This window comes from Eleginops maclovinus, chromosome 12 (genome assembly GCF_036324505.1).
Source record: "Eleginops maclovinus isolate JMC-PN-2008 ecotype Puerto Natales chromosome 12, JC_Emac_rtc_rv5, whole genome shotgun sequence".
Taxonomy (NCBI): Eukaryota; Metazoa; Chordata; class Actinopteri; order Perciformes; family Eleginopidae; genus Eleginops; species Eleginops maclovinus.
The window spans coordinates 16,373,202-16,399,855 of NC_086360.1; the positions used below are offsets into that span (position 1 = coordinate 16,373,202).

Here is a 26,654-nt window from a genome sequence, read left to right on the forward strand (position 1 = left end):
ATGGTCATTGACTTCAGGAGGAAGAGGATGTCTCCAATGCTGCTGTGCATTCTGGGAGAGGATGTGGCTGTGGTGGAGGACTACAAGTACTTGGGAGTGCACCTAGACAACAGACTGAACTGGAGGGCCAACACTGATGCTGTACACAAGAAGTCTATTTCCTGAGGAGGCTGAGATCCTTCAACGTGTGCAGCAAAATGTTGGAGATCTTTTACCAGACTGTTGTTGCAAGCGCACTCTGCTTTGCTGCCGTTTGCTGGGGGCCAGCATCAGATCCGGTGACACCAGCAGACTTAACAAACTAATTAAGAAAGCTGGCTCTGTCATCTGTATCAAACTGGACCCTTTTGAAGCTGTGGTGGAGAGGAGGACTCTGAACAAACTGTCAACTGTGACTGTCCATCATGGATAACCCCACCCACCCTCTCTACCTGCAGCTGGACAGACAGCGGAGCTCCTTCTCCAACAGACTGCTCCAACTCCGCTGTCACAAGGACAGGTACAGGACAACATTCCTGCCCACCGCAATAACAACTCACTGCTCCATAGCCTCTCTGTTAACTGGACATAACATGGACACTTTACACTCTACACTTAACATTGTACATTATATTTTATATATAATTATATTTTATTTAATATTCCATTTCATTGAACTATTTGTACATCTGTAGATTTCTTATTTTTATTTCTAATGATTTCTTATGCTTCATTTTGTATTTTGATGCTGCAACGAAAACATTTCCCAGTTTGGGATGAATAAAGTATTTCTGATTCTGATTAACATCGGGGGCTCATTGAGAAAAGAAGACTTGACAAGAAGATGGTTTGAATAATTTGCTTGTAATGATGCAGTGCATTATAATAAATCAGATGGAGGAGAAGTAGATACATTTGTGTCCTGAAAGTCACAGAATGATAGAAAAAAACATGGACACTAAGCAACAAAATGCAATCCAGGAACACACTATTTTGCAAGATGTCCTGCTGTTTTGTTCATTCCCTGTGAATATGAAAAGAGAAATTATTGTAGAGAGTGAAATCAGAACAGAGATAAAATAACAAGCTCATGATAGCGTGCCATCTGTGTTATTTAAAAGCTTATGATGTTCCCAAAAAACATAAATTAGGAAAACATCAAATATAGGACTGAGGGAAATAAGAAAAAAACAAAATGACTGTTTTGTGCACGCAAACCTTTATGGTTAATATTAAATGACAAGTAGAAAAATATATCCCTAAATTACTTTGACTTTAACAGAATGTGGAAGCATGCTTAAGCACCACCACTGTAGCCATAGCAAGCCTTCGGATGTGGTAAGGCATCAAAGCAAAACCAAAATGGTTGTCACCACATAGAGTAGCTTGAGGATCACAGACTCACAGTTACAGAAACAGATCAATCCCTCAGCAATATGATATTCAACTACCATGAACATGAAAGAGAGTGAAGGAAACAGACACACAGAGCCTGACAGTTTACATGGAACATGCAGGGTTACACTTGCAAAAAGAGAAAACAGACAGGTTTTATACCAGTTGCTCTTAAATTATGGATCAAATGTTATTGTGTTTGGGAAAAACACACACACACATGTACAGCCAAGCAGATGTTGCCATATGTTTGTCACTGCCACATTGGCTCTGATGCATCCACTTACTCTCTAACCTTCACACATTTGAGATATGGAGAAACATTCCTTTAGTTTAGTGTTTGAATCAGTGCTAGGTCACGTTGTTCCTCTGCTATATCAGCGCCCAACAGAAGACCCATGTTCTGCTGAATATGGTATTTTTGATATATTTATTTATAGGAATTTGAAAATGAAAACAAAATCTAATTTGGTCACTGCTATTTGAAGGTATAGCATACAACTAATGCAGCGTACATTCTCATAAGTTTTATGAAGGTCATGCCAAGTCCCACATAATAAAACAGTATGTTGAAAGCTTTACTTCTGAATCTAAAAATCCCCAGAGAAAAGGATTGAAAGCCTCTGAGTTAAATTACACTCTAGTTCTCATTCAATTTTTAGCAGGGATCTTTTCCCCTCCCCCTTAGAATACGATCCCAACACATTTCCATGTTGGTGTTTCCAGTTATAGCTGCAGTGTAATAGAGGCTTCGGAACAGAGGGATGGCAGTGACGTATTTGAAATAGCTACAAGACCCTGTACCTCTCGCTCCTACTCTATATGCCTCACACATGTCCAAGCCATTGGTTGCGCAAGAGACATCTTGCTCGGGGATATTGCCGTCCTCAGATAAGCTTTGATGTCAGTGAAAACTTTGGTGTTGCACTGATAAGGTACTTGTTAGATTATGTACAGTATAGTGTGTCCAGGGAAAAGCTCAGGCACTCTCAGACAAAAACCAGTTGAGCTGCGTTACCTCTGATGATAACAGAAATGTATTTAACAGTTGCTCTGGGGATTATTTTGCATTTAGTTGGGCCTTGGACTCTTCTGTTAAGGCAGCAAATCCTTTCTTCTTTACTCTGAGTGAAAAATCCCAACTCAGATTTGTTCATCATTCATCACTCCTGTAGGGCGCATTCACAAGTTATAGTTCGATGCTGGCACAAGCTCAAGTGGACAAATTAAAACTATGCTGTGGGGCATATACAAAGGAGATTTCATCTTGTTTTCACTCAGCACTGATCTATTGTGCACACAAATCCTATCTCCTCCAGTTTGTCCCAGACAAATAAATTGGTTTGAAAAATGGCTGAACTACCTCAAGAGTCACTGTCTAGTTGTTTTGGTCTGTGCCAGAGTGTGGTTAATGCACAACTGCCCAACAAAACCGCACCAGGTTTAAAATTACGCTTCGATTAAAACAGACTGTGTGCTGGCATGTCAAAGTGCCCTTAATCTTAACTGTTGTAGAAATAATTTATCTTGAGATTTCCTTTTTCCTTCTGCTGTTAAGAAAGATGACATTATCAGGACACTGTTGGCAAACTACTAAGGAACAGAAGGCCAGGAGGAAAAGGCCAAGAATATGAGTAGCTGTGTCTGTAGACTGATGTGTTTTCAGCTACTACAAGGCTGTCAGTTCAAATTTACAGAGGTGAAGGACATGAACCTCCCTCAGGAAGTTTCTAGAAGGGCTGCTCTGAAAGGAATGTCGGTCGTTGAGAATCAAACGTCTTCTGTTTCTGCACAGCTTACTTAACCTTTAATTTACGATATCTCTTGTATTTTTTTCCTTTCATATCATGCTAAATGAAGCTGTGATGCACTCAAACAACCATTTGAGTAATGTGTTCCATGTGTGTTGCTGAACGTAAGCTTCACTCTCCTGAATATTATATCTGACTTGTTTACAAAAGAGTAAATATTGATCAATGACTGCTCTAAATTATTGAATTGGATAATTTTGCATAAGTCCTTTCCTGTTGTGTCAGTATTATTTTCAACCAGATGAGTCAACAAAAAAAGTGTAGATGAAAAATGATCTGAAGTGCTAAGCCAATATCACTTCTGTGTCAAATTAACACTTTGGGTAGTTACTGGCCAGTTCCTCAGATGACCTTAAGGGGAGCTCATGGCATCAGGAATATCAAAGACCAAGAGTATCAAATTGATTGGAGCCTTTAAAGACTAAAAACAGCTGCCTTCATATGCAAAAAAGCATTGAAGGCAGCCATATTCGTGGAGCTCTAGCAACTTCAGTTTCACATTCAGAAGCTGTGAGACTCTTTTGGATTCTGTCATAGCTGAGGACAGAAACTTCTCCATGTGGGTTTCTTTGCTAAGAGCTCAGGTTTAGTAATAATTCACCACGACCACAGTTCCTCTAAACCTCAGTGAGATCTGAATGTTTTAAAGTATGGCTTAAGCAGCTTTGAATGGCTCTATAAATATCAGCGGGCATCCTTTGAAAAGCTTGTGCTATTTTATCCTTGTAAGCTAACAATCATTTAAAGTTATTTTTAAAATACATTTTTATATGTCAAAACCAGACATATTATATAAATGTAATATAATACAAAATAAAAGGAAATATTGAAATAAAGAAGAAGTGCACACCCATAACTCCCTCTCCCCTCTCTCTCTCTCTCTCTCTCTCTCTCTCTCTCCAGGGCTCCAGTGTTCCTAAACCTCCCCCTGTGGCACCAAAGGTACAGTAACATAGCATGTATTTATGTTACTATTTTATTCACTCAAAGCACCCCACGGTGAACATGTTTGATTCTGGTTGGATTGCAATATTTTATTTTGTGTTTATACTTTCTGAAATTTGATAAAGAGGTAATTGTCATAAGCACATGTTAAGTGACCAAATGGCATACTCAACAGTTTAAAATTGTATGTCATTGTAGTTTAATTTGGTCTTGGATTTTTCCTCTTGATTTTTTTCTAAAATGTGGAGTTACTATGGAACAGGAAAAAAACATGAAACATATTTTAAATCATATTCAGTATGATTAAAAAGAAAAATAGATATTCGCTTTGGGTACCAAGTGCTTTGAATCCTTTTGATACACCCTTCTGAAACGATTCCATGCATGCATGAATATTATTATTGTTATTATTATTATTTCTCATGTTACTACATCTGTTTTTCATTTAAAATGAGCGTTAAGACTGGTGCTTCTCAGGACATACTGTATTATAGGGTCTAAATACATTTTCCCCAGCTATTCCTAAATTCAATCAAACTATAATATATAGACGGATCAAATGCTTTATACAGTATACACTTAAAGCAAAACAAACACACAAACTAAAACTTGAGAGGCATCAGTATAATGTGTGCTGTGTTGTGATTTGTTTTCGTTTGTGTTTGCATGCTCTCCTCTCATGCTGGTAGGATGAGAGATCAGACATCATAAAACCAGTTGCCCTCACCCATCCCCCTACACCACCCATTCCCTACGCGCACTCCTCCAGCCCCTCAGCTGCCCACTACAACAAGGCCCCCAGACCCTTTGGGGGCTGCGGAACAGAGAGTGAATACCCTCCTTCACAATCCCCTTATGCACCCTTCATCCCATCCCCATCCTCTGCCTTCACTCCTGCCTCCTCCTACACCATCCCCCCTCCTCCACCTCCTGTCTCTTACCCATCCTCTTCCTCCTCCTCCCCCCCTGGCCTTGTTGCGCCCCAGCCATCAGTGTATAACACACCAATCAACCTCTACTCCACTGAGAACGCATGTGAGGTGGCCATGGGGCAGAGGCGGGGCCTGTTGGAGAGTCAGGGTGGAGCCTTGCCTTTGGAGTTTAATGGGTGAGTGGTGTTCACTCTAGCCAATCAAATATATGGATCAATCCATTCTCTGCGCTTTATCTCCCTCCGACTTTCTGCGTCTTGGTTCAGTTCAAACTTTCAGATGGGAGATGAGATGCTCCTTGACATGTCATATATCTGCTATATTATTTGGGGGGTTTTTTCCAGCTTATGTCAATGTTTATGTTTGTTACTGGCTCGCTAGACTCCGGTTTGGAATCTTGAAATCTTTTTAAAGTTATTCCACATAGTTAAATCAGATTCACATGTTTGTTTTGTTTATAGAAGATAAACCTTTAAAATAGATCAAGCAACTAGATTGCTAACTATTAGGATATTTGTCAGCAAAACAAGCCAAACTGGGAGGCCTCGGTTTGAGTCTTGTTTCTCAAAATGTTGAAAAGTAACAGTCAAAACTCTGCAATGTGCTGCAGGTTTGTTTCCATTTAACAATCAAATGTCACCAAACAGAAATACTTTCAGTTATTTGTGACACCACTTCATAATATTCATATTGATACCTTCAATCTCCAAAGTTATAAAATACAATACAAAATAAATACAGGAGTAAATGTAAGATATTTACCTTTTGTAAAGGAAAAGACTTGGACACGGAAATACTCAAGCAAAGAAGTACAGTACTTTAGTGAATGTTTTCTTTCCCAGATTTAGACTTTCTAACTTCTTTTTCATGTTTACTATCTATCTGTGCCTATTCTGTGGGCAGAACTCAGTGACCAGTGGTTTCTCTGTCAGTGACAGTGGCAGACACCAGAGATCTGCACAACATAATTTATTCCATCCGGACGTGCACAAACACACACCACCATTGAGTTAGGAAGATAGCCTTTCAAAGTATTGCCGATGTCATTTAATATCATGGACTATTGTACCAAAGCAAAGTCTGGATCTGTCTTCAGTATGTTTGGGCTTTAACCTGCTATCTTAAGTGTGTGTAAACATTTCTATTTCAATGTTCTTTTCCTTTTAAATCATTGTTGCATATGCACGGTAAAAGGACTATTGAACGATTACAATATTTAATGTGCAGAGCCAGAGTAGAGTTCAACATGCAGTATTTGAAGAACCATTCTTTCCTTTAATTTCTTGGAGTTTGAAATAACTTGTTTTTTCATTTATTCCTCAATTTGTGCAAACACATGTGGACAATTTTCAACACATACAATTGCAACAACAGATGTTATTGATTAACAACCCATAAAAGGGAACAGATTAGGCGCTGCAAGTGAAAATAAAGATGATTAACATATTTGTTTCTATTACTGAGGCCAGAATGTGTGGCAGCATGTGTACATCCTTGCATCTTGCTTACCCGTTTGCATGCTTAAAATGATCTGTGTGGTTTGTTTCAGAAGGGTTTTTTGAATGACACTTTGGAATGTTTTTACTGTAAAATGACAGAAGTGTGGACATGTCTATGTTCTCTTTCCTTCTCTCTACCTTTCAACCCTTGTTTTCCTGCTTTGCAGACTGCGGCTTGTCAACAAATCACAAAGTTAGTTTCTGAAGCATGTGAAATGATGTCCTTTTTATTTTGATCCACCTCTCGCTGTACCAATCTCTTGTGTCTACAGTTTCAGGACAGCTGCATGCATTTCCTTAAGATTTTACTGCAGAGCATGATTTATTCTAGTTATGTGAATAGTTTAGTTAGATTATTCTTTATGTTGGAATTATGCATGAACTGCAGCACACAGCATTCAGCTAATTAAAATTTAACATTTTGTGTGTCATACAAAATGCTGAAGCCAGAAGTGAACTGTTGAACTATGAATCACTTATAGAGTGGCACAGCCATACAGGCTATTCTGTCAGACACCTCCAGTCTAACTGTAAGTGTGGTACCAGGCTCACATAGAGCCGTCAACACTCCCACACCCACATAGCTGCTGCAGTGACAAGAATGTGTTGAGAGACACTCATAAATAAGTCTATTCATTGTGCTAGGTGAGTGTTGGTGGGTGTGTGTATTTATAGTTGATTTATTAACAGCGGTCTGACTACCCTTCAATGCCCCTTTGTGTGTATGTATGTTTATTAGCCATAGCAGTTGATTTACTGACAGTCAATTAGTAAAAGGGCCTGTGTGCAGATTGTTGCAAAGGTAGATTGTAAATATGCACACGTTTAATGATGTGTTTGCAAAAAGACAATCCAGACACAGTAAATCGTATTCCTGCTGAACTCTCATGTGTTTGATTCTATTTGATTTCTATTAAAATCTTATTTCTATTACTGTCCAAATTATGAAAAACTAGACTCTTACAAAAGTCCAAATAATCCAGTAGCACCACCATGTGGTTAAAAATAGAACTGTCCTTTCTTTAGAGATTGTTGATTTGAGTGTTTTGCATGCATTGGGATTTGAGCTCCATATGGACTTTTATTTTGTTTCAACTTTCAGCCATTCTACTGCCTGCTTGTGAACACTTACTTTGATTATTTGTTTAATAACTATATTAATTCTTCATAACTGTGAATTTTCCTCTTCCTCTGCTTTCCTTTCCTTTTAGTGGACCTCAAAGTATTTTAAAGTAAGTCTTTTCTGTCTCTTTAAGACTGTTATAAACATTACTGATTCATTCTTTGCCTGCCTTTATTCAGTCTCTTTCTGTTTTCTTCTGTCCTGCTTTTTTTCTGTCAACGGTTTATAAGAAAACCCCAGCCACCAAGGTATCAGATTGATTCAGTCCTAGACACCAAATTTAACAAAGTGCAGTCTGCTGCATTCATGTAACCTCCAGTCCAAAAAGTTAAATGCCATTCCACTAACTTCATTTTTTCAAAGCATAATTGTTTTCATGTGTGTAGGTTACTGTATATCACTGTAAATCCATGGTTGAAATTAATCTCGTAAAAAGACTAAACACGGAGTTGTTCCACAACACACTCTGATGGTCGGAGCTAACTATCTAAAGTACACTACAATAATTTAACAGCTGGTGTACTTTTCACTTTGATATGCTGTATGCTCCACAAAAATTAACAAGTTGTCATGTCTTTTACTTTTATCAATCATGTGAAAGAGAATATATGAATTTAAAAGTATATTTGCTGATATTGTTCATCCTGTCCTTCCAGAGTTCCCAGGAAACATATCGTTGACACCGACATCCATTTCTATCATGTGCCCACTCATGCTGATGCCAGCAGGAAGCGCATAACGGAAGACACGGAGGATTGGCGCCCACGCTCCGGCACCACCCAGTCCAGGTCTTTCAGGATTCTGGCTCAGATCACCGGAACCGAGCGCTGGTGCGTTACTGACTAACATTTCCATAGTCTATCTTTAGTGCACCTTATACTTAATGTACCTTAACCATTGACTGAACACATTTGAGAAAATGACAACAATAAATACTAAAATAAACATTGCAAAACCACGATTCATACTGTGTACCATATTATTTATGTTTAAATTAATTATATAGTAAGGCTCTATTTTATTTATTTAAAAAAAAAAGTGAAATACTACCCTGTTTTTCTTTAATGGATTTCTATATGTTCCCTTGTAGCTCAAGACGAGGAAGCTGATGCAGCCAAGACAAAGTAAGTGCAATGTTTGTTGTTGCTCGTTCAACCTTTTTCTTTGGGTTTCTCTAACATTTAACGTCATTAACATACAAGGAGCCCCAAAAAACTCAATGCAGATGTTAATTTGTAGCTGCTCCAAAAGTTCAGAAAGCTTTTTCTATCAAAGACCCCTCTGAGATACTGAAAGTTGATTTTAAATGCTGTCATGTCCTTACCGGTGCATCAAAGTGAAGCTTTGTGTGATAGTGTGTGTGCTCCTACCGGTTGTCTTGGCATTGGGTTGTGGATGTGACAACCTTGCAGTGATGCATGTTGTTATGACATTTGATTGTGTTGTGGGCAATCATGGCTGGACTGTTGGTGTTGTTCTTAGTGTGATGTGACCCATTGGATGTCCATTGCTTTTTGTGGTTTGTTGTGATACATGTGATCACTGTGTGTCCGTGGTCACTTGTTAACATGCAGAGATTTCCTGTCTGTGTGTTGGTGCTTCACTGTGAAATGTGTTAATCATTTCAGTCCATATTGGCCACGATCCATGGGATGCATTATGACCTCATGTGACAGGGGTTAACTGTTCTCAAGATATTCCTTACAGTTTATCTTCTTTCTCCCTATGTATTGATTTCTGTCATTTTCTATTCTGATGATGGCAGCATAACTTCACATATCCGACTCATCAAATAGTTCCCTGTCTATAATCAGCTTCTTGTTTGTGGTAACATCCCTTATCATACCATCAGGCTTTCCTTGTAGCATGGCTTGTAAGTATCTTATGATTGAAGGGCAACCTCTCTGCTTTTCCTAAATCCTTCTTTTCTCTCTTGTTTGGTGTGTTTTCTCTTCTTTCCTCTCTTCCTGTGACAGCAAAGCAAACAAGACCACCACTCGAATGGTGATTGGTCCTAAGTACAATGAGCTGAGAGACTGGCATCACGGAGTGTCTGCTCGCACCCTCAATGTCCAGTAGACTGTGTGTGTGTGAGTGTGTACCTGTGTATGTGTGAATTATATCAGTTTGACTTCTGTGGATAGTAAATAAGGAAATAAATAAAAGAAACGTGAAGGGGGAGCCTGCAAAGAATCTATTGGGTATTTCTGTGTGTGTGTGTGTGTGTGTGTGTGTGTGTGTGTGTGTGTGTGTGTGTGTGTGTGTGTGTGTGTGTGTGTGTGTGTGTGTGTGTGTGTGTGTGTGTGTGTGTTTTTGAGTTATCCTCATTCAGACTTTTAAATTGAGTGTTACCGATACGTGCCTGGCCAATCCACTGAAAACTAAAGGTAAACTGTAGGTGCATTAATACTTACTTGTATTTGTGTGTTCATCTTACTGTACATGAATTTGGGTTTGATTAAAGCATTTTTATGCTCCTTTTGGTGGACATGGTAGTGATTTCGTAAAAAAGTTCTGCCTTTGTGGTCGTGCAGGTTTTTCATATATATATAAAACCAATATACAGAACATTTAATCCCACTTATTACAGATGTGTTACATTATTACAGTTGTTCCTACCACTGTACATTTGAAGTCACACAATGGGGAGGTGTATGGTTACGAGAAAGGAGACTATTTCTCAGATCTGAAAATAGCAAATCTGGCTTGAATGCACTCTCCCAGGGCATTGTATGTTTTTTCACATTTCTTGGTAGTTTGTTAAGATATATCTTATGGAAGACTCATCAAACCTATTTAATGGCTTTAATGGTTTGTCTACAGCATTGAAACTGCCTGATAAAACCGGTGTCTTGAAATATGGTGGCATCAGAGTAATGGAAAAAAGAGATTTCAACGTATCATGTTTGTAGAATTTACACAAAGCAATAGTTAATATGCCATTCTCCTGGGATGCAACCAGCCCATCCAGATACGTGCCGTATGATAAGCGGTATATGCAAGTCAGAAAAGCTCTTTTTAGTGAGCACGTTGCTCAGATAAGATGATGTGCAAAGTGACTGTATAAGTGCTATAAATGAATTTAATGCAAAGGTTTTATTTTGAGACCTTTTTTATGTATAATATTTCTCCAGTGCCTTTACATATCATTTCCATCCCTATGTTTACTTACTTCAGAATGCTCACTTGCCCCCTGAGACAAATGTGTGTGATATTGGGCTATAAAAATAACAAATGATTGATTGACTTTAATAATATTTTCTTATTTGTAGAATCGAATGCTGTTGTATTTAAATAGTTGGACATCTAGTAGTTAAAACGTATCTCTTGTGTTTTGAGTTTGAAGAAAAACTATCATACCATATCAGAGCAAATAAAGTGATATTATTTTTTCTTGTTTCCTTTTCTGTCTGTCTCTGGTGTCCCTGTCATTTCTTCCTTTCTCCCCTACTTCCTTAGTTCCTTAACTCAAGGTTCTTCTAAATATCTCTCTGAAACTGAGACAAACAGTTGGGAGGTCAGGTATAATTTATCATTTAAACTTGTTAAACCTTTTTTTAACCTCTTCACCTATCATGATAAATTGTCCCACAACACAGCAGTCACTTCCAATAAGACAACAGTCACTTAAGGGTTTTTAATAAATAACAGAATAACAGACACTAACGTCTAGTGTGTGGTGTACAAACATGAAACCAAATGTTTGTACAAAATTGATGAGTTACAAACTTACATCCTTTTGCTAGGTATGACACTTATTTCACATTTGATCTTTACACACCTGCACTATAGCACAATTCCTCTTTAATCTAAGATCTATTTATAGTTAAATGACACTAAAAATGAAGTACTATCATTCTTTGCTATCTGTTATCTGCCAGTGACAGATCTCCACATAAATCATCTGAAGTAGAGTTTTACTATCAGCCTTAAGTGGACTGTATGACGCAGGAGTCAAACACACTTCTGATCACATTGACCAACCACAGCCACAGGGGTCAGGCTTATCGGCCAATCAGCAACAGCCTGAGGAGATCGCAACAGTCCCCAATTATACCCAAATTTCCGAACCTGGAAGCCTTTTGATAACTCAACACCAAGAGAACAATGTGTCTTATTCAACAACCCTTCACTAGGTTGCCATCCCAATGATGCATTCAAGTTCTGTTGGAACGTTTTGTCAAAAACACTCTCCCCATTTGTCTTAAATGAACTATCCGGCTCCAGTGCTGGTGCCTTTATTATATACAGTACTTGTTCAACACCAAGTCAAATACCCTCATGTGATTCCCAAAAGTTAAAAAACTCATCTCATGATGCAGTGTTTATGCCAGCAAACATCCCACATTATCTTGGACCGAGTCCTGTTTGTACCCAAACTCTAGCATCCTGTTAACCTATATGTAATCTATCACCTTTTCGAGGGCTATACTTGTCAAATGCTAGCGACTCCTCATTAGTTCAAACCAAAGCATCAGATGTTTCTTCTGGTTAAGTCCCTATTGATGGACCACATGCTTCAGATAATATTGTCACAGAGTCACCAAGCCTGAGTCTGCCCACAGCCGGAAAGTACATCTAGCTTGGGAAGTTTTATTCAGTGTTACCCCAGAAAATAGGTCCAAAATGAATTAGAGCAATTCCCCTGTAAGCTCACTAGAGGGCAGCACATACTCAAAAAAGTGTGAGTGCTGTGGCTTTATGACTTGTAAAGATGGTGATGACAACAAACTACATACTCAAGCTACCAAGTCTCTGAAGGCTGTGCAAACTCAGTGTGACCTTTCATTTCAACAAAGTTCCTGCAATTCAAATGACTTGATTACATCAAAGTTTTCACTGGCAGATCATTAATTGTTACAACTATCTTTCCAATCTGTTCCCTCAGTTCCCGGTCGAAGTTAACAATCATATATCTCATATATCAGCACGTCATCATGTACATTCCACCAAACCAGTCAGGTAGGCCTACAGTGTTTTTTACTAAATAGTGCAGGAGCTACAAATGAATTCAGCTTTAACGATCAATATGACACACTTACTGACATATTGTTGTTGTAGTTCTTTCCAGCATTTCCTGTGGAAAAATTGAACATCACTTTGTGTATTTATAAACAGGAGAGAACTTCTGTCAAGTCCTCTGGACTTTTTACCTAGAGCAGCTCCCCGCCCCGCTCCACTCATCCCTTGTGCATCCAAACAGACCAAACAAAACACAAACCTTGAACACCGGAGTCCAGTGCAGGCTAGGTAAAATACCTCACACAGATGCCACTGAATCTGTGTGTGTGTGTGTGTGTCTGTGTGTGTGTGTGTGTGTGTGTGTGTGTCCGCGCACGCGCGTGTGTACGTGTGTTTTTGTGTGATTATCCCTGAAAGTATTCTTATGTGTATTCCTTACCAATTATCCCTATCTTAAGGCTTTGTTTTACTTCTTCTGAAAGGTTATCTTCTCTTTATACCCTTGTGATAATGACTCACATTGACATCTTGGTTTCACACTTATTTCCCTTTGATACTCCTCCTCATCTCTTCCTCAATGTGATGTAACTGACAGAACAATTTATCAGAGCAGTCACCAGTCTCCTGAGAAATCAGTGTCTCAGTGCTTATTGGACGCCCTGCTCATCACTCCAATCACTAAAGCTCCGCCCCTACTCTTGAGGAAGAAGAAGAAGCGTCGTCGCGTCAGTGAGCTGCACCTGCCCAAGAACAAAAGGTAGATGGCGCAGACCTGGATAAAGCTTTTACTGTTTAACTCGAAGTGTTTTTCAATATTTCAACAAAATTGTTGTTAGACACTTCTCGTCGAAAATGATTAAGATCAATCAAGACAATCAGCCTTCTTCATGCTGTGATTGTTCGAGGTTCAACATGTCTTTAACAAGAGTTTTGTCCAGGTCTGAGTCTAGCCAAGAGTGACAAATATATAATTATCTAATTAAAGAAAAGTGATTTATCGTGTGACGACTACTCATTTACTCCAATGTGATGTGATGCATGAAGCTTCTAATAATGGCACTCATAAACTCATTGTAACAAGGAAGACAACTTTAGTAATACAGGTTTTAGGAATGTTTTATTCGTTGCACAATTTGTCGAATACATATATTTTTTAAAATGATAGACGGTAACTATTTTAAACATAGTATAAACAGCTCTAGTGTCTGTTGAACATGCCATTCATTGCAGTGAAAAGGCTGTGTTTGGTCAGAGCATGCCAGCACCAAAAGACAAGGTCCATATGTCTCTGTAGAGACACCTCATACCAACTATGACATTCTGTGGTCGCTGTGAAACTACTTGGCAGCATCCCACAGAGATCAATCATTGGCTAGTGGACATAACTGTACACATTTAAACCGTGAAGTATGGAGAGAGTGTGTATGTGTTAGAGAGAGATAGTTTGAGTGGATGTCTTTGTTATTGTGTGCGTGTGTCTATGCACACACATGCATGGCATAGTGTGTGAAGATTGAATTTGATCCAAAGACTATCACACTGCTGAAATATATACCATCTGTTGTGTGATAGGGAGAGCTGCTGGACAGCAGTCAGCTATGTTAATGGACCATTTGTTCAATGTTGAAACCCACACATTTATGAGATGCACAATGCAAGTTCTCATCGGAGCTACAATACACAAGGGGTTACCTAAGATAATGTAAACAGTTGTGCCTGAAATGTACTCTTTTTCCCTCATTATCACTTAAACCAGCCAACAAGAAGTCTCATTATTTGGCAGCAGGTGGTGCTGAAAATAGACTCTAGATAAGAAAAAAAAAGAGAAAGAACAACAGACATGCAGAGCAAGGCCAGGCATGATGCATGATTTAAATGTCATGGTTGCACTGTAATGTTATAAAGTGTTGAATACAGATATATACAGAGAAGAGAAAAACTGATAAAAATAAGATAAATGTATCTCTCTTTCCTCCTTCCTTCCATCTCTCTTTAATTATCCCTTCAGTTAACTAGGTTCATGTGTGGCCCAGTGCGTCCAGATGGTCAGCACTCCAACTGGTTACTATTGAATTATACAGCGGGGCCTCCATTAATCAACCAATCAAAGTCCTGCAGAATACAATTAAGTTCCCATATAATGGGCCTGATTGGTGGAGAATATTAACGAGCTATGCTGTAATTGGCTATAATGAATGACAGACTGGGGAGCATCTTATTTCCTGCTCGACTTGTCACCTGTTGTTAGCCAATTACCATAGCTAATGTGCATGAATGTTGTTCGCCTAGATAACTTGAATATATGGCACTATAGCCTTTAATCTCAGTTATCGCCTAATAGCATAATGGGGATGAGATCCTTCCTGTTCTTTACATGGATGTTCCGCTTGGTAAGTTGATGCCGGCTGACGTTCTTGTTTGCATTTTAAAATGCGTATAAAAGAGATTTCTGATTTACTTGCTTAATTTAACTATTTTTTTTTTACCTTGAAGGTGATTTATATCAGTAGTCTGCCAATATTGGGGTCACATAAATTGGTCTTACCATGAAGGATTGCATTAGATAATGATTTGATAAAGTGTCACATGCAGAAAACATTGTGAACCATAGACTTACAAGATTTACAGACACTTGTGTAGTTAATCCCACCAAAGTATTTTTGGGGGATGCTCATTTTAATCATGAATAATCCGGAACAGGAGTAAATTAGACGGCAATGAATAAGTTAGTGAATAAGAACTTAGTTTATTTTATGTTAGTTTGATTTTACCTCTCACTTTGTATTACTTTCCCACATTGTCCTGCAACTGTTGCCCAGCAATTTCCCTCAGATAAATAAAGCTTCTTGAATCTTAAAATACAGTTATAAAAGTAACGTAGTTCCGTTGCTCCATGCAGACTTGTTCGTAATAAATTATTTAAAAAACAAAATGGGATGAAATAAAAATTGGGATGACACTGAACACTGTTTTTCGTACTGTCTGTACCCTTTATCTTATATATATATATATAAAAAGTTAGTGTGGAGGGTATCCACTGGCTTCTCCTGCCAGGCACATGGTGTACAACATGATAAGAAGATAATGAAAATGAAGAGAGATGTTTTTCAATGTGACAGTCTCTTTCCTATAGAGAGTACTTAGATCAGGACCGTATCTTCTAAAGGCTGATTAGCTGGAATCAATGCTAACACAACAGTCTGCTGGGTGCATTCATCACAATCCTTGTCACCACACTGAAGCTTGTGTGCTTATTGTTTCACAGAGTCTATTTTCATCACATGGCTTTCCTAACTATGTGTCTATTCATTTGAGATACACATTTTGTAAGTGCTATTTTCTAACAACTACTAAGGGAAATAATGCAATTTTAACAGCCATGTAACCAACCATCTCAATCTCTTTGCATACATGTATTTCTTTCTTATTCTTTATTTCTGAAATGATTTTTGTTGTCACCTGAAAGGGTGTCTTGGCATCAGTCTGCTACAGAAGAGGGAGACCCTCTCTTTTCTTCTCCTGTAAACGCTGTCTACATCTTTAGGTACATTTTAAGTGTCATCTCCTTGCCTTGACAGTTGTACATTTGACCAGATAGCCGAGACATGGTATTCCGCAATACTGATTCATAATGTTTTGATAAATGATTTCAGAAGTAGTCCTATAGGTAAACCAAGTGATCCACATCTTTGTAGGTATACCTTTTGATGTTATGGCTGGTTCAAAGGTTCAACAGTGTGTGCACAAGTACATATCAGGCAAAAGTAAGGACAGAAAAACTGAAATCCTCTGATGGCATCACAAACACAAGTGTGACATTCTTCCTTTATCTAAACGTTGTAGCTCTGTCTGTAATTTCACCTCTCATAGTTTCAATCACTCTGTTTTTTCTCTTTCTCACTGACATGAAACATACGAACAAAACTCAATGTAACTATGACTGCAGTTGCCATAAAACTTGTCTTCCATGAGGCCCTTAACAACTAGGAAAAAGAAGAACACAGCAGTTTTCCAATTGTTCGCATTGGCTACAGCTATGCGTTATGGGTATTGTATATCTGGGGGGATGTTACTAGCCCACCCAAGCTTCTCAACTGGCGCTGTCAAATACTTGAAAACGCAAGCAAGTCATAGAGAGGATATCTACTGTGCATCATTTGAAGAGCAAAACAAATGTTCCTCACAAGGATATCTGGACAAGCTCTGCCATCCCTCTGCATTTTCAAGAAATGAATAAGAAAAGGACTTTCAAATCCTGTCTTGGTGTAATTCAAACCCTACGTGTAAATAATAGTTTGTCTTATTTAAAATGGTATTTTATTGGTTCTGTAAAAGATTTGATTAATTATGGATTTTATGTTAAAGATTGTTTGTGAGGTCAGATTTGTATTACTCAGTTTTAACTTATATATACTTATAATATATTAATGTTTTTTTTGATGTGATCACCAATACATTTCACTACAAAGTCTCTATAGATTACTCAGCCTTTGACCCAAATGTGAATTTCAGGTTTATTTCTTGGGGCCCATGAAAATGGACTGTCATTGTTGCTGTGGGGAACTCTCTCCACCCCCATTATTAGTTCTCTGACTCTGGCATCTGTCTACAGCACATCTGGAATGGGCACTTTCGTTCATTACACTATGCTATATTTCACTCCACCGTAGTCCATTTCTGTCTGTTAGGTCATGGGAATTTATATACTGGCATCATTTTTGAACAAGTTTGCTGTATCATTAGTGCTGTGCAAACTCGTTTCCCATCCATCATCAGGCCAGGGGCCTGGACTCTGTTCTGCTGTGAAGTGGCACATGGCACATTGTTGTGAGTGTGTACTCGCATGTAGGAATTCCACCGTGAAGTTGAGTACTGTACTGTGTTGGCTGAAGCTCCATGCAGTGTTATGTTTGGTACAATATTTTTCTCCGCTCTGTCATCAGGTAGGTGGTCTGGAATCTGTCTTACTGTATTTTGACAGAAACTTGAATAACGAGACTGTGCTGATGTTTTTTTCCTGTCTACTTGACAGGATTTTTTCTAGTGGCTATTCGTACAGTAGGCTCTCAGTGATATTTTGCTGGGAATTACATTTTTGAAAAAAAAAACTAAGACACATAATTCACAGTAAATACCAACCATTCTGATTTAGTGGTAACCATGCATTTTACGATTCAACCATTGAATACTGAGTTGGTGTAGGGGAAATTGGTTTCTAGTGTTAATTACACAACGTTTTCCCATTAATTGATCAGAATATACTTTCGATTCCATTTACAGTGAGGAGGGAGAGGAGCCAGAACTCAACAGCCATGAGTCAGCAGTTGTCAAAACCATGACCAAAGGACCGTCTGCAATCCAGGGTAAACAGGGTGTGTGTGTGTGTGTGTGTGTGTGTGTGTGTGTGTGTGTGTGTGTGTGTGTGTGTGTGTGTGTGTGTGTGTGTGTGTGTGTGTGTGTGTGTGTGTGTGTGTGTGTGTGTGTGTGTGTGTGTGTGTGTGTGTGTGTGTGTGTGTGCATGTGTATGTATGTATGTGTGTGTGCTGCAATTGACATGTGTATTATAGAAATATTTATATATAATAATAGAAATCACATATCACAATCACTGCTTAAGGAAGTCTGTAGAATAGAACATTACTGCTTTAATCTGTTGCTAAATACAGTTTAAGTATAATTGCCTATGTGTGAATGATTTTTATTGAAGGCATGTGGTGGAAGTTTTTCACAAAATGTACTAGTGGAGTATTATCAGACTGGTGCCTCACACGTTTTCTTAGCTTAAGTCATGGTGGGTACCTTAAATGTAGAGTCCCTCAAAAGAGATTCCTAAAATAAATAAATTTGGGAATTGAACTCCTGTTTTAAGTATGTATTTTTGATTGATTAATATATCCCCCCTACAGTAAAGAAAATGTTGTTTTTGTTCTTTAAAAAAATCTTTGGTTTGAAATCCTGACATAGTGTAAAACTGATTTACTGCTGTTAGATGTAATGTTGTTGCAGCCATTTAGCGAGGGGGTAAGAGGCTTATTTTTCCATGGTCCAAGTGTGACATACGTTGTGAAATAGGTCATTGCAGACTTTCTTTCTCCGTGGAAGCCCATTAAGCAGGCAAAAAAGTCCCGCTCTGCCTGTGGCACTTTGCTCAGTAAAACGTGCAGCAATTCTACTCCGTAAGAAAGATAATATTTACTGAAGACTTATGTTATGTATGGGAGTTATGAATTAAAGGCAAACCACAGTGCTGCAGTAGGCACATACTCCACTGTACTGCACAGGGGCTAACAGTTTATGGGAGCAATAATTATTCAGTTTATGATATATATACCCCCAAACATTTGCCTATTTGGCCTATCTAACTGCTTCAACTTTTACTCAATCCAAACTCAAATCACAAGTTCTCTTCTTTCCGCCATCTCTCCCTTAGATGTAGTCACTTATCCAGGGACCCAGGCTCTTGCAAATATACTGCTAGCCGAATAGCGATGCAGTAGCAGTAGGCCACTGACCCATTATGGATCCTGAGACCGTCCAGCTACTGTCTTGTTGCAAATGCCCATTGTAAAATACTGTATATATGCACAGTGTTAGAATTTTAACACTCCCACACACACATACACACAAAAATGTTGTCAAACACATCTTGCTTACCCCTTCTCCGTGATTCTTGAAGGAGCCTGATCTTCAATACACAACATTGTGAAGTGTATGCTAGAGGGATTAACTTCAGTTCACTAATAGATTCAAAGGACAATCTGTGTATAACATTTTTTGAATCAAGTATGTCCTTGCATTTAACAAAACTCTTTTTCGCATGACATGTTGGTTTTTAAAGTGAGGAAGCATTCATATCTAAAGAACCTTAAAACTGTGTTTTTTCATACATTTAGGACTGAAATATTCAACTTAACGCAGATGAAGCATTTAGCAGCCAAAGAGTCAGATATTTCCAGGAGACACCAAAAACAGAGCTAAAGGTAGATATTGGTCTTACATCCGTTAGATGGTCTAAAAAAGAATCCAAATCAATAAAGATGTTGCTCCTTAGCAGCAGGTTTGTTAAGCTACAGTTTGACATGTTTGCTGATCATCCTAAAAGGAAAGGCTGAAAATGTGCTTGGAGTTGTGCAAATCTGGGTTCAGGTTTTGCTCCTCGAGTGTCATTTTCAAAAATCCTCCTTTCAGTCTAGTGTAATGTTAGTGTGTTAGCAATTGTAAAAATGCAAAATGTAAAAGAATACCTGACTAGCCTCAACATTAGATGGAAAACCAGCCATATTATTGAGCCAAACAGACACATTTATACATGGCATGTAAAGGTAAAGCAAAGATCCTAAAGTAGTCCGTTCCTCCCCATGTTCATACAAAAACAAATCTTCATCCACAGTCTGAAGATCATAGGCCAAGCTATATGTTTAGCCAGGTGTTGGTTTAGGTTTTAGCTGAAGGAATGCCTTGGTGGTCTATGTGTGGACGTGTGCGTGGCCATGTGTATGAACGCACATATGCTATAGGAATGCGTCAAAGTTTTAGTGAAAGATTTTGGGAAGATTGATCTGGTGAATTCATGGTTGTGACAACAGTAGTCACCCAGCTGCATGCATCACCCTGACACCTGCTGGGTGTATAGACAAGAGGTTAGAGGTCAAATAACTTACACACCTAGGAAGAAAACACAGACCTTTGTTATTCTATAAGTTCTTTCTGTTAACAGTTTCTATTATCTTTATCTCTTTTGTATCTTTTTCAGGTCGAGTCCCAAAGGCCGGTTTAATCACCCCATCTTTTGGTATAAAGGGTAATGGAAGTGCCAGTGTCCCCAGGGTTCCTGTCCCAGCCCGGCCTTTACCTCAGCCCCATCCTGAAGATGAGGACACCCTGGTCCAGAGGGCAGAACACATCCCTGCTGGTTTTCGTACGCCCATGTGTGCCCACTGTAACATGGTCATCAGGTGAGAGCCACATACTTTACTTTGGCTAATAATGGAATTTACAACTTAGGAACCCATTAAGAACCGTCTGAATGATTTATCAAAATTAACCTACACAGTTACCATTGTAAAAGTATTCTTCTTGGTAGCAGGGTGGAGATATTACAAATAAAGAATCTATGGGCTCTGTCATCGGCCGCACAGACATCCAATTGTACTTAATCAAGTCACCATTGGAACATATTTCCTCATCTAAATTATTCAGCGTCCCAGTTAGGCACTTAAAATAATTAACTGGAATCAATCTCTTACTGTTGTTAAGATGAGTGATGGGGGAATTAAATTGCACCTGCAATATAACAAACAATTGACAAGATGTAGGCTGATACCAACTCTTGGTTATCCTGTTCTTCCCATGACTGCCCTAACACAAGAGATATTTCCCAACTTGTGTCACCTTACATGACATATCACAAACGATAGGGTAGCTCACATGCTAATAACTGCCAGGCTTCTGCTACTATCTGAGAAAGCACACCTATTGTGTGCAGTAAATTAGTCTGTGTTGTTTTCCCACTTCAACTAATCATTAGAGAGGACAGTGCCAAAGTGCTGTCGACGCAGAGGATGATTGTCGCAGTAGAGCTTTAGGGACATCAACACATCAAAATTCTCAAATCTGTTTCTTGTTTTTGAAGCAGCCTTATTGACATGAGAAGACTACAATACGTTGATCCAGCAATTTGGATTGCTGAAAAAGATGTAGACTTTTGGACTGTTCTTCTTGTAACGTCAAGTAAATAAAAAAATAAAATGTTTCTTTTAAACTTATCCTTTTGTCTTTGCTTGTCCTTTTTTCACCCAGAGGGCCATTTTTGGTAGCAATGGGAAAGTCATGGCATAAGGAGGAATTTAACTGTACCCACTGCCGTAAATCCCTGGCAGATATAGGCTTTGTGGAAGAACAGGGATCTGTCTACTGTGAACATTGCTATGAAGACTTCCTCGCTCCCACATGCAGCCGCTGCCAGGATAAGATACTGGGGGTGAGTGTATGCGCGTGAGTGTGTGTTTGTGTTGTTGTTGTCCAGCCACTTTTTTTTTACAGTTAACTTCAGGTTTATTAACTAATCATTGTTTACAACTGATATGCCAACTACACTTTAGCATTGAAGTTAAGATATTTATTACATTTTTTATTATTTTAATTTAAGTTGTTTACATTCACTTACTGCACAGTTGGCCTTGACATTGTGTGTGGCTGTTGTTTTCAAACTCTGTCACCTGTTGTTTGGAGACCAAAGGGATAGTACTCCTCTGTGGCATTCAGTGCAAACCCGTCACACATGTCTGACCTTACTTCTTCAACTTGATTGAAATGTTTCAGTGTCATCACTGTTCTGTGGTTTTCTACTATGTGCCGGTTGTATGTTGAAAGGTTTGAAATTAAAATTGGATGCATAACGAAGTTTGGTATAACTACAGGATTATAATAAGATGAAGTAGCTCCTAAATGCCCTTGAGAGGTGTATTTAACACATACTACTTAATAAAAGTGGTTGAAACAACATGCAAAACTATACTTGAATTGATATGTTGATACAATGCTTCATTACTCTTGGATTTTTCTCTCTTTATAATTTCTTCTGTCTTTCTTACTTTGTTTATAAGAAGCCAATGGAATCAATATCAGACCAAATAATAAAGGGATATTAAATGTTGAGGTGTAAACATCATCAAAGTGTCACTTTTATGGTAACAATATAATACCTGAAAATGCAGGATAAAGAAGGCCCATGTAGGGAGGCTGTAGGGAATTTTCTATAGTGACCACCACTGAAACTCAGGAATGTGGTGTATGTTCGGGTGTTAGGAGAATTAGGCTTAGAGGCCTTGAGGCTGCAGGTGCAGCATGAACCCAGAGCGTCAGGAAGCTGAGATGGCTGCTCTCATAACAGCACTGACATTCATCCCTCACGTGTTCTAACCTCTTTACCCTCAATCCCTTTCAACCCTCTATTTCTCACACATCTTCAACCAGCTTACGGCTTCTTATTAACCTGTTTTCTCACTCCCTCTCCTCTAATCCTTTATTTCACTCTGGCCCACCAACCTTTAATTGATTCCCTGTCCTGTCTTGTTCTCACAGTTTAAGGGTGGGAAAGGAAGCAGTTTGTCTATTTTAAGCCGGGTCATGTGGCCACACAAGAAATAAATAATATTTAAAGGTGACATGAGAAAAGAACAGACTGTAGGAATGGCTGTGTGCACTCCTGGCAAATGTAAAACAGACACAATTATCCATTTTGATCCAAGAAGGTTTGATAATAGAATTGGAATGTGTTTTCACACATCACATAAACAGTAATTTTACAAATAATTCCCCAATTAGCAAGTTAACATGGGAGCATCCAATAAAACGTCTAAGCATCCTGGATCTCATTTTACTATTACTTTTACCAACAAAAACAGAGACCAGTGCTCCTAATGAACTGTGTGATGCTTCCAACTAACCACAGTGTTTGCTTTTTGCATCTAGGAGGTGATAAATGCTCTCAAACAGACGTGGCATGTCCACTGCTTTTTGTGCGCTTCCTGTCAGCAGCCAATCAGAAACAACACCTTCCACCTGGAGGAAGGAGAGCCATACTGTGAACAAGGTAAGTGATGAGGACTCTGATTGGGAACATGCTGATGAAGTGACTCTCTGTTATGATTAGACGTTATTTTAGTGACGACAATAACCAAAGAAAAGCGTTGAGGGTTTTTTTGTTAATGAGATGCTATGTTGTTTTGTCTGTAAAAAGACTTTTACAGTATGTTCGGGACCAGCTGCCATGGCTGTGAATTCCCCGTTGAGGCTGGAGACAAGTTCCTTGAGGCCCTTGGTTACACCTGGCATGATAACTGCTTCGTCTGCGCTGTAAGTGAAGACCTTACAGTTTATTCACTGTACTGTCAATTAAGGGACTCCTTGTTTTAAACTTTTTTTGCTTTTTTTAAACCACCAATCATCATATTATTGTCATGGTATTGTTTATTTTTCATAATCATTGTCTTGCTCATGTGTGTGTATTGTTTTCCTCAGGTGTGCTGCACTACTCTGGAAGGCCAGACCTTTTTCTCCAAGAAGGACAAACCTCTTTGCAAGAAACATGCTCACACACTGAAGATATAAATATTGGACTTTCCTCACACTATTTCTAGCTATACATTCCCCCTTGCTTAATGGGGTGGGAAGGCCTTTTAAAAGTTCATGGGACAATAAACTGAAGCAATACTTACATAGTGACTTAGCTGCCAGAAACAGGAAAACACTACCTTGTATGCAAAAGTGAACTTACTCTTGTCCAGGGACACAGACCCATTTTAAGACAAAAACTACCAGAGTTTCCTATCCATTTTCTAATACAATCCGCAGAAAAACTGCCAGTAAAGAAGCTTTGTTTTTATCACCTTTCATCAAACATTTTTTATATTAATTTTTATCTGGATTTTCTTTCTCACACATAAAAAAGTAGAGCAGTTTTTCTGCTATTAGTGCAGTGTCTGTTTTCAACCACCAGAAATCCCCAAAGTCATACATTTAATAATACAAATAATGTAAGAATGTTTTAATAACATCATATTTAGCATTGTATATCAGTGTACAAAGAGGCTCAGGTAACTTGTAGATTCACACTTGAAATAGACACAACCAGAAATGTGTGAAAATATACCATATATTCATATCTTTACTATGGGAACACAGAAGGAGCAGGATTTTGGACAATTATTTCCTAACCAGGAGTTTATTATTGTTAGTGTGAATGTTTGTGTAGCAGGAATGAAATGTAACAATCTGATCTGCAGCTATTAAAACTAAAAACACACCGACCATTCTTGTATCACTGCTTTTAATACAGGTGAACTGGATGTCTGACGTGATGCTAAAACCTCTTGTTTCCTTAAATAATATAATGTTTTTATGTTGCCCTCCAAAACAATAAAGGACATAAATGGCTCTACATATAGATTGATTAACATATAACAAACTATAAAGCCTGCATTATGTATATCTATGTATTTGTCCTTATTTTGATACACTGACATGTTTTGACTATTGAATAGTACTGAGTGCCATATCGTATAATTCACAATATTCACATTTTTAGTTATTGAACTCATATTATAATATAAAAAAAATATTTTAACTATTATAATAACTGCATACATTTCTGGTTGATGCCTCTCTTGATATGCTTCATAAAAGTTAAAAGCTCTTTCTGCAGGAAAATAGGGTTAAACTATGGCTTAAATAATTGTATTGTTGTAAACGGTACTTTATTCTGTTTTATAGAGGTAAGAAATGTGTTATCTAATGTGACTGTCCAAGCACCTCCCTCTTGGAGGTATTTACTTTACCTTAGAGAGACAAATATACAATTTTTTCAAACACCAGAAAAAATGGCAGCAGATATCAACTTTATTCATTTCACCTGATTATCATTAAAGAAAGCTTGGTTTTTACTGTATGGGACAAAAGGGGTGAGTAAGTGTACAGCAGTAATGGAGCGTAGTAAACAGTTATCTGAGTTGTTTGATAAATTATGCTTTTAAACCCCAAGAGGCAAATCCTGTGTTTCTTTATGTTTGCTTTCTTCTCTGCCAGTGTAATACTATCTTACCAGGCTAAACTTCCTGTATTATTGCTTGAGAAACCACATGGCAGTACAGAGGAGTGTGACATAAGCAGTGTGAAATCTAGATTTTAATGCATGTCTCCACCATGCTGAGAAAAGGTCAAAGGAAACACACTCACATTATTACTCTGGTAGAATGAAGAAGTGAGTGAGGCCACTGTAGGAAAGATCTGTGAATTTGAGAGTTTTCCCAACACAAATTTGACTTAAACCTTTGTGTTGGAGAAAAAGCACATTATTATTTTTTTTCAAATGAATCAAATGTTCATTTAGACCCACTCACTACAAATTCCAACACCTACCCTACCCCTAAAGATAATGGGAATTTGTCTCATTATGAAACTAGAGCAGAAAAGTCTTTGTATCTGCTAATACAGTGTCCTAGAAAAGGCCACGATACACCAAAAGTAAAATTTAGAAGTGCCGGTAAGTACTGTCCCTCTGCATTTATTCTTTTGGTTTGGAAATTGAGTTTATTTCTTTTAGTTTTTTAGAATGCCTTCACCTCTATACCAGAATAACCTTTTGAGATGATTGTACAGTATGCAGTATGCAGTCCTTTTTGGAGGATCATTTGTCAGTATTAAACATAAACTGTGGTGTAAGTGTAGGAGGGACAGGCTGGATCATCCGTCACAAATGAATTTCACATACATTTAAGCCTAATATAGTGTTTATATTTGGTTTGGTATTTTATTGCTTTACCTACATTATAATGTATCATGATTTGTTTCTCAATGTTTATTTAGTGTTTTTTGTTACATAGCACTCCTTGTAAAATGTAGGCTATGCCATTAGAGTAGAAAGTCTGTGACTAGGGTTACTAGTGAATTTACCAGTCTATAATTAGTGAAGAGACAGTAAGGTTTTTGTAGTTGTTTATTATTTATCAACAGAAGAGTCTTTTTGCAAGGCAGTCAGATCATGGCTTGCCGGTGCACTCTATCACTTTTATCTTTGCTAATGCACTTTTTGGTGGCATTAATCACCCCTCATACAGCTGAGTGAGGCGCAGAGAGGTTTCCGTGTGTGAGACGAAAGTGTGACCTAGTGCATTTATGTGTGTGTGTGTGTGTGTGTGTGCGCGCGTGCATACGTGGGTGCGTATGGGTATGAGTGTGAGTGAGTATGGAGAGAGAGTGAGAGGGAGGAAGAAAGACAGGGAGGGAAAAAACCTACAACTCTGGCGTGAAAACAGACCGAGCCGCATCTGTAGCCTACCGAGTGCGAAACCATTCCCCTCCATCAAAAGAAGGAAAACTAAGAGCGTAACTTAAGGTGAGTAAACTTTGAACAACACTGGTGTCATTTTCACACAGTTTTTAAGTGGTTTACGTTTACAATGTCAGTTTTTAGTCGCGACTGTTGGGTATCACGTTTGGTGTGACAGGC

The 26,654-nt window shown here is 38.4% G+C and overlaps 1 protein-coding gene across 1 annotated transcript; it reads left to right on the top strand.

Moving 5' to 3' along the window:
• On the top strand, positions 1–25,186 carry LOC134873341 (PDZ and LIM domain protein 5-like). Its single transcript, XM_063896848.1, has 14 exons — positions 1–86; positions 438–499; positions 4,006–4,127; positions 4,820–5,238; positions 7,773–7,793; positions 7,915–7,932; positions 8,341–8,512; positions 8,774–8,808; positions 17,927–18,009; positions 20,400–20,601; positions 21,446–21,626; positions 23,120–23,240; positions 23,388–23,503; positions 23,669–25,186. Exons 1-14 carry the CDS (start codon positions 1–3, stop codon positions 23,756–23,758), a joined length of 1,728 nt encoding a protein of 575 aa, XP_063752918.1. The 3' UTR covers positions 23,759–25,186.
• Positions 25,187–26,654: the final 1,468 nt, after the last annotated feature.